Genomic DNA, 12840 nt, shown 5'->3' on the forward strand with positions numbered 1-12840 from the left:
TCACAACATGCTCTCTATTAGCAGCGGGTCCTTGAAAATGGAGCCGCTTGCCCCTCTGCTACCTCACGACCAGACACCATTCCCAAAAGACATCGTTCAAAAAAAAAATTTAGTTTAATCTTTCTCTTCTTTAAAAAAAACTAAACCTTGGACCTTTGGACTTTTGCGATTACCAAAAAGTTAGCATACATGTAAATTACAAGCATATTTTGCTGCAAAAATACACGACAACGATGGGATAATTGATTTCTCGTGTCACGTTTGGTCGCACCGTTGACTTCAAACTTCTCTGGTGCCTCAAGAAATGCAAAATAACCCAAGCTTTCTTGACCAAGGGTTAAGAGTATCTGTTTTTAGTATGCACGATGATCAAATGGATGCAAACGAGTGTAATACGACGAAAATGCAATACATGTGCAGATAAAAATGCATGCAATGGTGCAATGATGTGGGGATATAAACAAGAAAGCAAAGTGCTAATATGGGCACTCGAACGCAAGCATCACTCGGAGGATTGGTCTAGGACTACTTGTGCTTTGTTGTCAGCAAATGGAATGCCTAAGATGGGGGCAAATCTTGGCCATCGGTAAATAAAAGATCTCAGAATGACAAGAGTATGGATCTTGTGTATCAAGGATGTGGAGACGGGGTGGCTGCCCTGATAGCCGTTGTAATTATGATCCCTGGATGTTGTCATGGCTTAACATGAGCATGACAAAACCTTGTAATTTTTTGAGTTGCTCAATATAATCCACTCACAATTGCGAGTTTTGCTTTTTTTTTTCGCTCCTTAAAAAAAATGCAACAATATGGCAACATCCCTACTAATGTCATTATGTGCAATATGATGCCTAGAACTACGTACAAATATAGGCTCATACACACACATGCACATGTGTACATGAAAATACTTACTAGTAGTTTTTAGTAGTACTATAGGTGTAGGTTGAGATTTCGCCATGATGAATCGTAGCACTATTAAAACAAGTGATAAAATCACGAGGCCTGCCCTAAGTTTCCATGAGATAAGCACCTGAGAATAACAAGCTTTTACTTTGGCTCATGTTATAGCAACTTTATCATTCGGAGCCAGTTCTTCATACATGAAGCATTTGAGCACGCAGGTAATCACATAAAACACGTGAGAAGATGTGTGCGCATCAACAGCCGGGGATTAATGCTTGAGAAGAGAATTGAGAAGTCAAAGAACTCGCATGGCAGCTAGAGAATTGAGAGATGGTGGAATTGAGAAGTCAAAGAACTCGCATGGCAGCTAAAGAATTCTCTAGCTGCCATGCAATAACAGCCTCATCAGCCGCATTCCGCCTTCCCTCTTCACAAATTGTACCTCCTGCTCCAATTAGGCTATATTATGTCAAAATGCTTGTATCGGTTCCATCCCCACCTCATCGGCTCTCAAGGGCGTCCTCCTAGAGTACAAAAATCATTGGTGGGGAAACCATCCCTCGCAGCTTGCAGGGTAATTGCACTAGCCTTGTCCATCCCCAGCTTCACTCAAACAAGCTCGTAGGCCCCATCCCCAGTGAGCTCAGATTTTTGGCCCACCTTCAAACAGTATTGCTTAAAGAAAACAAGCTGGTTGAGTAGATCAGATGCAAGACATGGTGGAGGCACCTTGACCCATGTGCGAAATCAGATAGGAACAAAGGCGAAACTACTAGTAAGCTTGAGAGACTCTTATTCCATCCAGCTTGAGCACGTGCAAGAATTTAAACACCCTCGCGAGTGCCACCCCTCGTAGCTTTGGCTCAATCTACCCCCACCACCTCTTCCCTGTCTCACTCCCAATCTCCAAGCAATAGTTTCTGTTCTCCCTACGTAGTAAACCCTAAAATGAACCCTAATATCACACAGGGATGGATCGGTCGGGCCATGATCTAAAATAGCCTTCTTCATTTCATCATCTCCATCACAATCGATGGTTGAGGAGCATGCATTATCTTGTGGATGTCCCACGCCTCAAGCATGCACCATGCTTCAGAAACCACCTCAGAAAATGGCATTTCTCCTGCGGATTGACCGTGATCATGTGTTCCATTGATCACATCGTTGTGCATACAGCACAGGCAGTAGATTCAGCCACTCCATTTCATGCAGTAGAAAAGAGAGGATGTCATTGATGCATGTGCCGTGGTCGGCTATGGCATTGTGTAACTCCCTCAGCTCCGGGTTTAGAAGCTTCTCCTCCTCCATCTATATGCCCTTACCGTACAACTGTATGCCCATATTGTACTTCACCATGGCTGTCATCTGCAAAAAGCCGGAAGATTTCCACCCTTGGGAGCTTGCTACTATGCATGTGTCTCTCTTTGAGTGCCACCTCGTTCAACTGAAATTTGAAGCCTGCCATTAATTGGGAAGGCGAGGTGCAGCTTTACTGCATGCTCTCCAACCATTCTAGCCCCACTGCTACGAGGAGCAGCAACGTCTCATATTGCCCGGGCTCCATCAGCGAGAGGCCATACTCAAAGATCATGGCATGGGTCAAAGATGAGTTGGTCGTCGATGGGATGAGCTAGCATGCCGTCATGGGGATCCCCGAAGGTGTAAACAACAAGATAAAAGAGCTTGAGGAAGTTGAGAGAGGGTGATGACGCGCTCGGTCGTCGTCTGGAGCATTGGGCAGAATTAGAGATCAGGCTATATCGGAGGAGCAAGGGCCTCCGAAAGAGGAGAGAGTATCTTGGATGGCTCCCCAAAGCAGGGAAGAAAAGCTCTGCTCTTCTATCACCTCTGCTAAAAATAAAAATAACTAGAGAAAGGCTTCATTAAATGCCAATCGGATTGTAGGCTACAGCAGGTAATGAAACGAGGGTTCTTGCAAGCATTTGGCGTGATTTGCGAATCCCTGGTTTCTCGAGCTCATACTATCACAATGCACCCTTAATTAGAGCATCCAGCTTTACTCGAATCCATGATAAGCCACACTTACAATGATCATTGACTGCTTCACCTGCCAACTTTGTAAAAAGAACCCACAGTGTCCAGTGCCCACTTCTTGCACTCAAGAACCGGCTCAGTTTCCACTCTAGCCAAGAATCTAATCATGACATATACTGTTTTTTAAAACATCTAAAAATAAAATGTTATATTTTAAAAAAATAATCTTCTCGTTTCCATTAGCAACAAGTGATAAAATCACCAGGCCTGCACTTGAGAGAGAGAAAGGGTGAAAGGTGAAAAGTCCACCATTGCAATTTAAAAAAGTAGCCAAAGCAATCAAAGTCCACCATTGCAATTTAAAAAAGTAGCCAAAGCAGTCTTGCTTTCTCTCTCCATGTTGTACACTTGCCCTTGAGAGTCCATCGTAGCAATTTAAAATAGTAGTCAGTATAGTTTTGCTTTCTCTCCATCTTGGATAGATGTGCGTGGATTCAGCAGTGGTCTATTGTCTCACCTGCTTGCTTGCTCTTGTGGTGCTATAAAGGCGAATTGAAGCCCTTGACAACTCTAGCGTCTAGGTCTCTTGTGTTTGTAATGCATGCAAGGGACACCAACTACATTATTGTGCTCTCTCTCTCTCTCTCTCTCTCTCTCTCTCTCTCTCTCTCTCTCTCTCTCATAGAAGAGAACACAAATCTACCTCTCTAGATATCAAACTATTGAAAGTTGAGAGAGAGCTCACACAACTAGAAGAGAATGCAAGTCTACCTCAATGGATATCCTATTGTAGAGGAGAGAGAGAGAGAAAGGAGACAGCGCAACATGTATGTTTGTATGAGAGCAAAAGTGTGAGTAGGCAAAGCCTATCGCTCTAGAGAATGATGTGCAAGCGTGGACTAGGAATTGGGGTCTCCCTCTCGTTCTCAAGCTCCCAACTACAATCGTAACTTGACCTCTATCGCACATTAACTGTACATGTTGCCGCTTTGTTGTACTTGTGAAACTCATATAATTAAGCTATGAAACACATGGATTATTGAACTACACAAGCATCCAGATACTCTCTCAAAACTCAAAAACGTGAGACCATTGTAACAATTACAAGAAGTTGAGAAAGCCCTGGTTTTAAAAAATGAAGAATGTTGCAAAAATACGCCTCTACAAGCATCACATTACTAGAAACAAAACATTTATCATACTGCAAAGTTATTTTCATGTAAAAACATCCTCCGTTGCAACTTGATTAAAAGGCATCTAATAAACAAAATGAAGAGGTGATAACTTACAACATAAATGTTAGTGTGCGGTCCAATATGTAGGTTCTATGTTTACCACATTTCAAACTATTGTGAGTATTGTTACTTACAATCTACTGGCAAAACTTGTTTTTCCATATTCACTGAGTAATACAGTTCTTATTTCTACAGATTATTCACTAGGCTGACTGACATGTTTGAGAAAGAATCAAAAGCACTTTGAAACACTTGAGATACAAAGGTTGATGTTTCTATGTGCTCGTAGACATATCATCTTCCATGGACAAAACATCATATATTACAGATTTCATCTTTTTGAAGGGCATCCAATTGCAAGGCTCTTGCTAGATACAGTATCAAGTCACATACAAGTTCTAATCCAGAAATGGCTTCTAGCAGTACGAGCAACTAGGGAACTACATAAATATTACGGACAATATCTTGTTCCAAATTATTGTTTTCAATGTACTACTTGTAGTGTAAGCATCTAGCAAAAGATCGTGCAGACTATTTTCATCGATCTTTCCACTCTTATTAGAGCTGTGTGTACGCTTTGATAATAAAATGTGAACCCAGTAACTGTCAGGAAACCAATTTATCATGATCATACTCAAATATTGCATTTGCACTCTAATGGATGACAAAGGAAGACTGAGAAGAGAGTGCAGATGAGAAGAAGAATGGTCACAGCTGAACCCCAACAATCACTAATAACTGCACATGATTTAAAGCGATACCTATGCGAAATTCAAAAAAATACACCAAAACACCATGTAATATATACAAGCAAAGAAGATTCTGTGAGCTGCCAGCTTTGTAAGATGTAACCTTGTTGACGTTGTGCACTAGAGGTTAGAGTACCTCTGCAATGTGACTCAGTATGATTGTCACAGCGAGCCCCCGCCTACGCAGCTACCGCCCAACTCGCTCCCTATCAGACAGCCTTGATCTCGATTGTTTCGCCCAACTCGCTCCATGTCGGACTGTCCCAACGTCCTCCATTTCCCTGTCAGCACTACCCTGACCTCCGCCCCTCGACATTAATTCTAGTTCACCAAGTCATCCACCTACCCAACAGCCTCTGTCGATGTAAATCCACACACTGTGCATGCCTTACTTAGAGACTTGGCAAACTCACCCAGAGTACCATTGGTGGTTGTACAGAGGGCCCAATATGGTGGGAACGGGCTAATATGGCGGATGGGCTCCCTTCACAAAATGAGAGAGATAGAAACTAAGGCGGACAATACACCTCTGGATCTGCCGGGAGTGAAAAGGGTGAACTGCAGCGACCTCTGGATCAGCTGGGAGTGAAAGGGTGAACTGCAGCGACCAAATTCTGCACATCCCCATGGAAGCATAGGTAGCCATGCTTAGTCGCCTGGCACTCCCAACCCGTAATCCGAAATCCCTTTCACCTGTACAAACATGTACACAAAGCAGAGATAGATAGAGAGGGAGAGACAATGCAGCTTACGTCCCGTGCATACTCAGCTCTTCGCCCTCCTCTGCGACCTTGACTACAATACGCAACACTTATACCTCGTGAGCTCAGGTCGTCGCCCTGCTCACCTTGGGCTGGAGAGATACTGTAGGGGGTGGTGCAGAGATATTGAGCTGCCTTGGCCTGCGGAGAGTAGCATTCGACCGCTTGACCTTGCTCAGTACCATTAACTGGTAGAAGATAGAAGAGAGCACGCCCACTCCGCACACAGAGAGAGAGAGAGAGAGAGAGAGAGAGAGAGAGAGAGAGAGAGAGAGAGAGAGAGAGAGAGAGAGAGAGAGAGAGAGAGAGAGAGAAGAAGAAGAAGAAGAAGAAGAAGAAAAAGAAGAAGATTGTCATAACGTCGTAGCAAGCTATCTCAAGAGACCGACGGGGAGAGAGGTTTGTGTCCCCTTCTTGCACCATGACTGGCTCTGTATACATTAGGGCTCGAGGATAGCAAATGGAGCCCTGCGACCTACCATAGCCTCATACGTACACAGTGACACACACAATAGCTATGGAAGCTTTGTTGCACGAGAGAGAGAGAGAGAGATCTTGCCTACCAAAGCCTCACATGTTCACAGTTCCACGCAGTAACACACACACACACACATAGCTATGGAAGCTCTCCTGACACACATAGCTATGGAAGCTCTCCTGTACGCGAGAGAGAGAGAGAGAGAGAGAGAGAGAGAGAGAGAGAGAGAGAGAGAGAGAGAGAGAGCGCTTGAAAATGAGGTCCATGTCAAAGATATGGGATGAAGGCCAGAGAGTAAAGACACTCTGCTCGCTTCATGAAGAGAGAGAAAGAGAGGGAAATTGTGAGAGATTTAAATGATTCTCTTTTCTTTGACAAGACCCACTGCCAGTGGCATACCCACTACTTCCCACCACTCGGAATTACAACTTTCTATTGAATGTTTCCATGGGACCTGTGATTTTTTTCAAAAAATTTAAAAATAATCTTTCCTTTTCCATTATGGGCTGCCGCTCACCTCTTTGGGGTAGGGCAAATAAGAAACTCACTATCTCAAAAAGGAGCTTTCTTTTAAAGAATAAATTTCAATATCTTAATTTATTGATGATCAAATTTTCAAAGCTTTTAGAGGTTCTCTTTCCTATGGGTGAGTATCATCTCTCGCTTGTCTCAAGATATGTCCATCATTATATTTACACTCTCTTCGTTTTAATGAGTGCCCACTCTCTTGTTGCAACCAATCAACATTTTTTGTTTATCAAAAAATATTTAAAAATACAATTCATCTTTTTTTCTATTTTAGTCAGCAAAAAGAGAAGGCAACGCTATAGCCTTTGCCCTTTGGGCAGGCCAAAAAGGGAAACCATCACGAGGGCCTCCCCCCTTTGGGACATACCAAAAATGATTATATAAAAAGGTAGCTACAGGGAATAAACGCCAAGGCAATGGTAAGCTAAATATAACATTATTTGATAGCAGATGGGATGAGAGTTTCGTAAGGTGAAATATGCAAAATAATAGCAAAATGAATGCATCCCTTCCCTTTCTCTCTCTCTCTCTCACTCTCTCTCTCTCTCTCTCTCTCTCTCTCTCACACACACACACACACGCACACACACACACACACACACACACACACACACACACACACACACACACACACATACATTAGCACATATTAAACTGAAGGTCAATGTTGAGTTTCTGCCCAGGTTCCAAAGATGCAAGACAAGATTTGTGCATAATGAAGCCTAGCCATGGAAGTTACATTAATCCCATCTTTAGGCATACTCTATAGTTTGAAACTGCTATCATGCCATTTTATGGGCAATCAAAGATCAAATAGCATTTATGTAGTTTTGCATGGTTGTTGTGATTCAACGCTTTCGTGGTTGTGCCACATGCGCCTAAAAATTATGATCACGAAGTAATTTATGCTAGAATCAATGCTAAATGGATGAATATCGATTGTAATTAGACCAAGTCAGATGTTTTCTTGCTCCAATCAAGTATGGAATGGAGCCAATACGATAAGACTTTCTTCAATTGTATTGGATATTTTGGGTTTTGGGAACCTTGAATGTGTGCCATATCAATGTGATGGTTTATGAAGATGCTCAAACCAAATCACGGAGGAAGAGAACTAAATTAAATATGAAAACTTTTTGTCAGATTGACTCGAGTCCCAAAAGAATAAGTAAAAAGAGTAGGTACATTTTATGCATAAGAGGAGAGGGATCTCTCATGCTTTTTGTAGAAAGCATTCCTAGAAAACAAATCTCATGGAGGAGGGAAGATGGCGCTTTGCATGTTTTTGCATTTCACACGTACAGTCGAATTCTGCACCGTTTGAGAGATACTTTTTTTTTTTCTTTTAATTGATCCCCAGAGAAAAAAGAAGAAGAGGAAGAGACACAGGGAAGCTCTCATGGAGAGCTCTTAAAGAGGACGACAAAGCGAAGGGTTTCTCTATGCTTGCAAGAGGAGGGATGCTCCTCTGATGAGCGCACTCTCTTATTGTCTCTCTCTCGAAGATGAAATCAAAGGCAAACAAGAGCAATTTTTGCAAGTTGATAAGTATGAGGGCAAGTTTTGTAATGCTCACTGGAGAAGATGAAGCCAAGCTTTCTCTTGAAGAACCCAAAAGTGAAGAGGAACCGAAAATTCTCTCTCTCCAGGAACCAAGAGGTGAAGAAGAAGTGAGGTTTGATTTGATTTTCTTTGAGAGGCTGTGGAAGGTCTTTCAGCTCTTCTACATCTATTACCTTTAGTGTGTGTCACCATGTTTTGAGCACACAATCTTTTTTATGGAGATTGTTGCTTTTTCACATCCAAATTACTCATGAATTCAAACAATTACTTATTTGGTGATTATTAAAGGCCGATTTGGCCATTTCTTAGACAGATTTTCATTGATTTAATAGATCATTCAAATTGGTGTCAATTGTTGATTCTCCTTTCTCACATTGCTTATAGCAAGAGGCCTAGCAGCTTTCGGTCTCCCTTGGAGAACGACACGCTGCGATAGTGCAAAACATGAAGGTTATGACATACAAGCAAGTCATGTACCATCATGTAAAGATACCTGCTATAGGAAAATAGCTACATACTTTGATGGCTAGATACTTCCCTTTAACAAAGAGCCACATTCTTCAATTAAAAGTTCATTAGAAATATAATCGAGTTGATTGAATGACTAAACTAGATATACAATAACTTCAACAATATTAGTTTATATAAGAAATGAAATGCCACTCAATGCACAGGGATGTCTCACCATCTCAAGACATGGCATGTAGTCAAATAGATATATCCTTTGATAAATAACTACCACCATTCAATGAGGAGTCGTATCCATCCCCATTTCCTTCAATGAAATTTTACACCTTGCCAAAAGGACACTTCCTTGGTCTGTGACTCATTCAATTAGGTGAATTCTTGTGTTGACAATTTTGCAAAAAGAAGAGAGCATTTTAGAAGGAGACCCTTCAACTTAAGATACGTCTAGAGAACATGATAATGGGCCTTATTATCAAGGATAAGGGGTCGAGTTGGTTGGGATGGCTGCCCTGATAGTCGGTGTAATTTTGGTCCCTGGATGATGTCATGGCTCAACATGAGCATGACAAGACCTTGGGTTGTTTCATATAATTCACTCACAATTGTGAGTTTTGCTATTAAAAAAAAAGATACCTCTAGAGAAAAAGACTTCAATCATGAAATTGGACGATCATTTAGCAATGAGTGCCAAAAATCTTTTGTGGATCATTCTAAGGATCTTTAAGTTGATGATCTGTGAATGACACATTTTTGGATTACATAAGTAGTCCTTAATAAAACGTGGATTTTTGGATGCAAATCTGGACCATTGGAAAAAGCTTGCTGATTAATGCCACATGGCAAGTTAATGATATTAAACTTTATTTTAAGTTTTTTTTAAAAGCACTTGTGAGAGGGTCTTGACATTTGCGTGCCTCTTTAAAAAGGGACATTAATATATCGTAAATTAAATAGTTGATTGTTGTCACACTTTTTTTCAAAATAACGTTTAAATTCACACTTTTTTTCAAAATAACGTTTAAATCTTTTATTGTGATACCACATGTTTTCAAATAGCAATGTCACTTTCTATTCTTTCCTCTCACAAAGAAGCCTTTATTATGAAACTCTTCTCAATAGCCTTATGTAGGCCATATATTTATTTGAAGGAGGGCGTCTGATGTCAATGTCAAGGAATCAATTGCATGCTTAGATGGTCACTACTCGAAACGCATTACTTTGGACATTGAAACCAAGGATGATCACCATCATTAAGTACTAAATAATTAGGGCTTTTACACATACGAGCACCACCCACCATTGCCATGCAACAATGGGTCGGGGAGGAGAGACTTATACATTGGCTACCCACTAAAAAAAGAAAGTTAACAAATGACCTCACAACCACACCAAAGTGGTATATCCCATTGGTTATGCTCGACATTTTCCCATATTCAAACCCTTTAATCATTGCCTAAACCATTTAGGAAAAAGTGAGGGGCAATCCAAGTATATGGAATTTACCCATTTGCGGAGCAAATGACCATTTCATGGATGCATGCCACGTCCACACATGCACCTAGAACCAAACATTGTGCTCAATGCATATAGGCCCGGTTATCACTTTGAATAGGGGAGGGAAGTTGGTTTTGACCATCATCATAAGACTGTGACCTTGAAGTCAAAAAAGTGCCATTGAATGCTCCCTAAATTGAGAATGCTATACTTTCACTTAATGATGTAGCTTAAAACCTTGAGTATCACAATGGAAAGAGTGTTTCAACACCACTAAAGTTACTACCATAGTTGGTGCGAGGTCATTCACAACACTATGTAGGCTTCTGCAGCTTTCCAATCACGGTTGTACTCGATTCTATGATATAGATTGGACTTCTCAATCAATTGCTAACTAGCTGTACTAATTTTTTCGAGGATCAACAAAAGATTAAGGGTGATTAATCCAACAGTAGTCTCCCTTCTTTGACTTGAGACAAGGGAGGATATGAGAATTACAAGGACTAACTAGCACCAATATGTTGAATTGGATGTTAGAAGAGGATCAATGACGACATTGAATTGTTAGATCATGACAAATACTGACAAAACATTTTGTTAGAGTTAAAGGATGAGTTGAATATGAGCTTGGTATGGCAGTGCCAGTTAGTGATTGTTGGTAGTCGGTGGTGGAATAGGAGGAGGAGGAGGAGGATCACGTATTAGTTGAAAGTTCCCTAAGGTTGGATCTATCATGGTGACTTAGAACATAGGTTTTATCAAAATAGTTCAAAGCATAGGTATAACATAGCTAATAGCCTACCAATATGAAGTGTGAAGCCATCTTAGACCGTATACTCTTTATATAGGCATCTAAAGAGGAACTCAACATTAAAAATATAGCCCTACCCGTATCGTATGGTCAATCCCATAGCTTTTACGAACCACAAATTTTGTTCACAACCACCAAAATCACGCTCACCCTTGATCCCCTCCCACCTAGCCCCGTGCGAAATAAAGATGGGGCGAGGGTACCCTACCCTCCAAGTTCTCTCTCCCACTCCTTCGCCTCAATATTTGTGTGTGTAATTGCTTACTACTACAGGATCCAATGACCCAAGACTCATGAAGGACCGTGTGGTAATGCGTATGCAAGTTGGTAGACGATTACTTGATGCCAAATAGCCATACTGAAATAGATCCAATTGCCTCACACACATTGCAAACCATGTGTTTGAACCATGACCATATTGTCAAGAGCATCGTGCCCATTAGGTACCGAAGAGCCTTGTGGCCTTTAGGTATCCAGTGGTAAATAGAGACCCAACATGGCTCACAAACAAAGAGAGAAGCCATAAGCCTTAGGCCCGTGTCACATTGAGGCAGGAAAAAGCAGCCCAAGCTAAGATGGCGCGCCGTTATTTGTTGGGGAGAAAAGCGAAATTGACCGCGAGGTGTTGTCAGACACCCAACCATCTTCTCTAAGGGGTGGCCAACTGAAAAAGTGAGGCCTTGAACTCTACCCTACAGTGAGATGTGCACGCTACACCACTTGCCAACGCATGTTCACTGAAAGCAAAGGCCAACATTTTAGTATTGACCCAATGTGACATGAAAAGGTTACCCCTCCCTACAAAACCCCCATGGGCACCCGTCCTTGTGTGACAGGGGCCTTAGTTGAAATCTTGGATGGAAGACTCTTGGAGGGTGGTGTGTCATTCTCTCCGGCCTATCATCAATGTTGGGGGATGGGTGAACCGGTACAATATGCAGACAATACAAAACTCTCTCAAGAACTCGTGTGTGCGTGTGTGTGTGTGTGTGAGAGAGAGAGAGAGAGAGAGAGAGAGAGAGAGAGAGAGAGAGCAGTTTGCAAAGAGCTCTTGCTTTCCACATAGAATGACATCTCTCTCACACACACACACACACACACACACACACACAACAAGCATCTCGTCATCTCGTCAGTACCTTGGCGGGTGTAAGAGAGAGGGTACGGGGATGAGGAGTCGTGATGGAGAGTTGCTGCAGCACCTCCGCCTTGGTACGCCACCCTTGTCGAAGAACCTGCAAAGGCAGCGCCCACAAACAACCCACATACTAAGCACAAAACATTCTCTCTCTCTCTCTCTCTCTCTCTCTCTCTCTCTCTCTCGGCAACAATCAAGAAAGCCATTCATACCTCTTGCACGCCATCGTCCATTGGCGCGTTCTCTTTTCTCGTCTAAGAAACAGCTTCTGCCTACCGAGCTACACTCTCAGTCCCCCTCTCGTTTCTTGGAGCAACTCTTCTAACTCAGCCACCCACCAGTTTTTCTTTTTCTGCCACGACATATGCAAGAGAACATTAGGCCCATGTCACGCTGGGGCAGGGAAATGCTTGGCGGCCAACCATTTGCGAAGGGAAAAAAGTTGGCCTCGCACCCGTGTCAGAGGGACGGCCTCACAACCTCAGCCAACTTTCCTTTGCAGCGGCCATCTTGCAAAAAGGTACGCGGGAAGAGAATTGACGGGCTTCGAACTTTGGCTGCCAACGCCGTACGTGGAGGTCTTACCACGTGCACTAACCCAATTTGCTAGAAGCTGAAGCTAGCTTCATTTTGAAATTCCAGTGTGACAAAAACACGACTGGCTAGCTTCGACGAGAGCGAAGGGCGTCCGCCACAGTGTGACAGGGACCTCAG

At 42.3% G+C, this 12840-nt stretch overlaps 1 protein-coding gene across 2 annotated transcripts in view; it reads right to left on the bottom strand.

Annotated features, from left to right (window-relative positions):
• The window catches only part of LOC147428164 (uncharacterized), a 78738-nt gene extending 66364 nt beyond the window's left edge, over positions 1-12374 (bottom strand). Inside the window, exons 1-2 of one of the 2 annotated variants that reach the window (XM_086496312.1) lie at positions 12339-12374; positions 12128-12223 (exon numbers count right to left, since the gene is read on the bottom strand). In XM_086496312.1, coding sequence (XP_086352438.1) covers positions 12128-12223; positions 12339-12359 — 117 coding nt within the window. In that variant the 5' untranslated portion in view covers positions 12360-12374. Of the gene's footprint in view, positions 1-12127; positions 12224-12338 lie in introns of those variants that run through there. The other variant, XM_086496313.1, reaches the window with a different exon arrangement.
• Positions 12375-12840: the final 466 nt, after the last annotated feature.

Source organism: Adiantum capillus-veneris, chromosome 23 (assembly GCF_014529385.1).
Source record: "Adiantum capillus-veneris isolate H3 chromosome 23, ASM1452938v2, whole genome shotgun sequence".
Classification (NCBI taxonomy): domain Eukaryota; kingdom Viridiplantae; phylum Streptophyta; class Polypodiopsida; order Polypodiales; family Pteridaceae; genus Adiantum; species Adiantum capillus-veneris.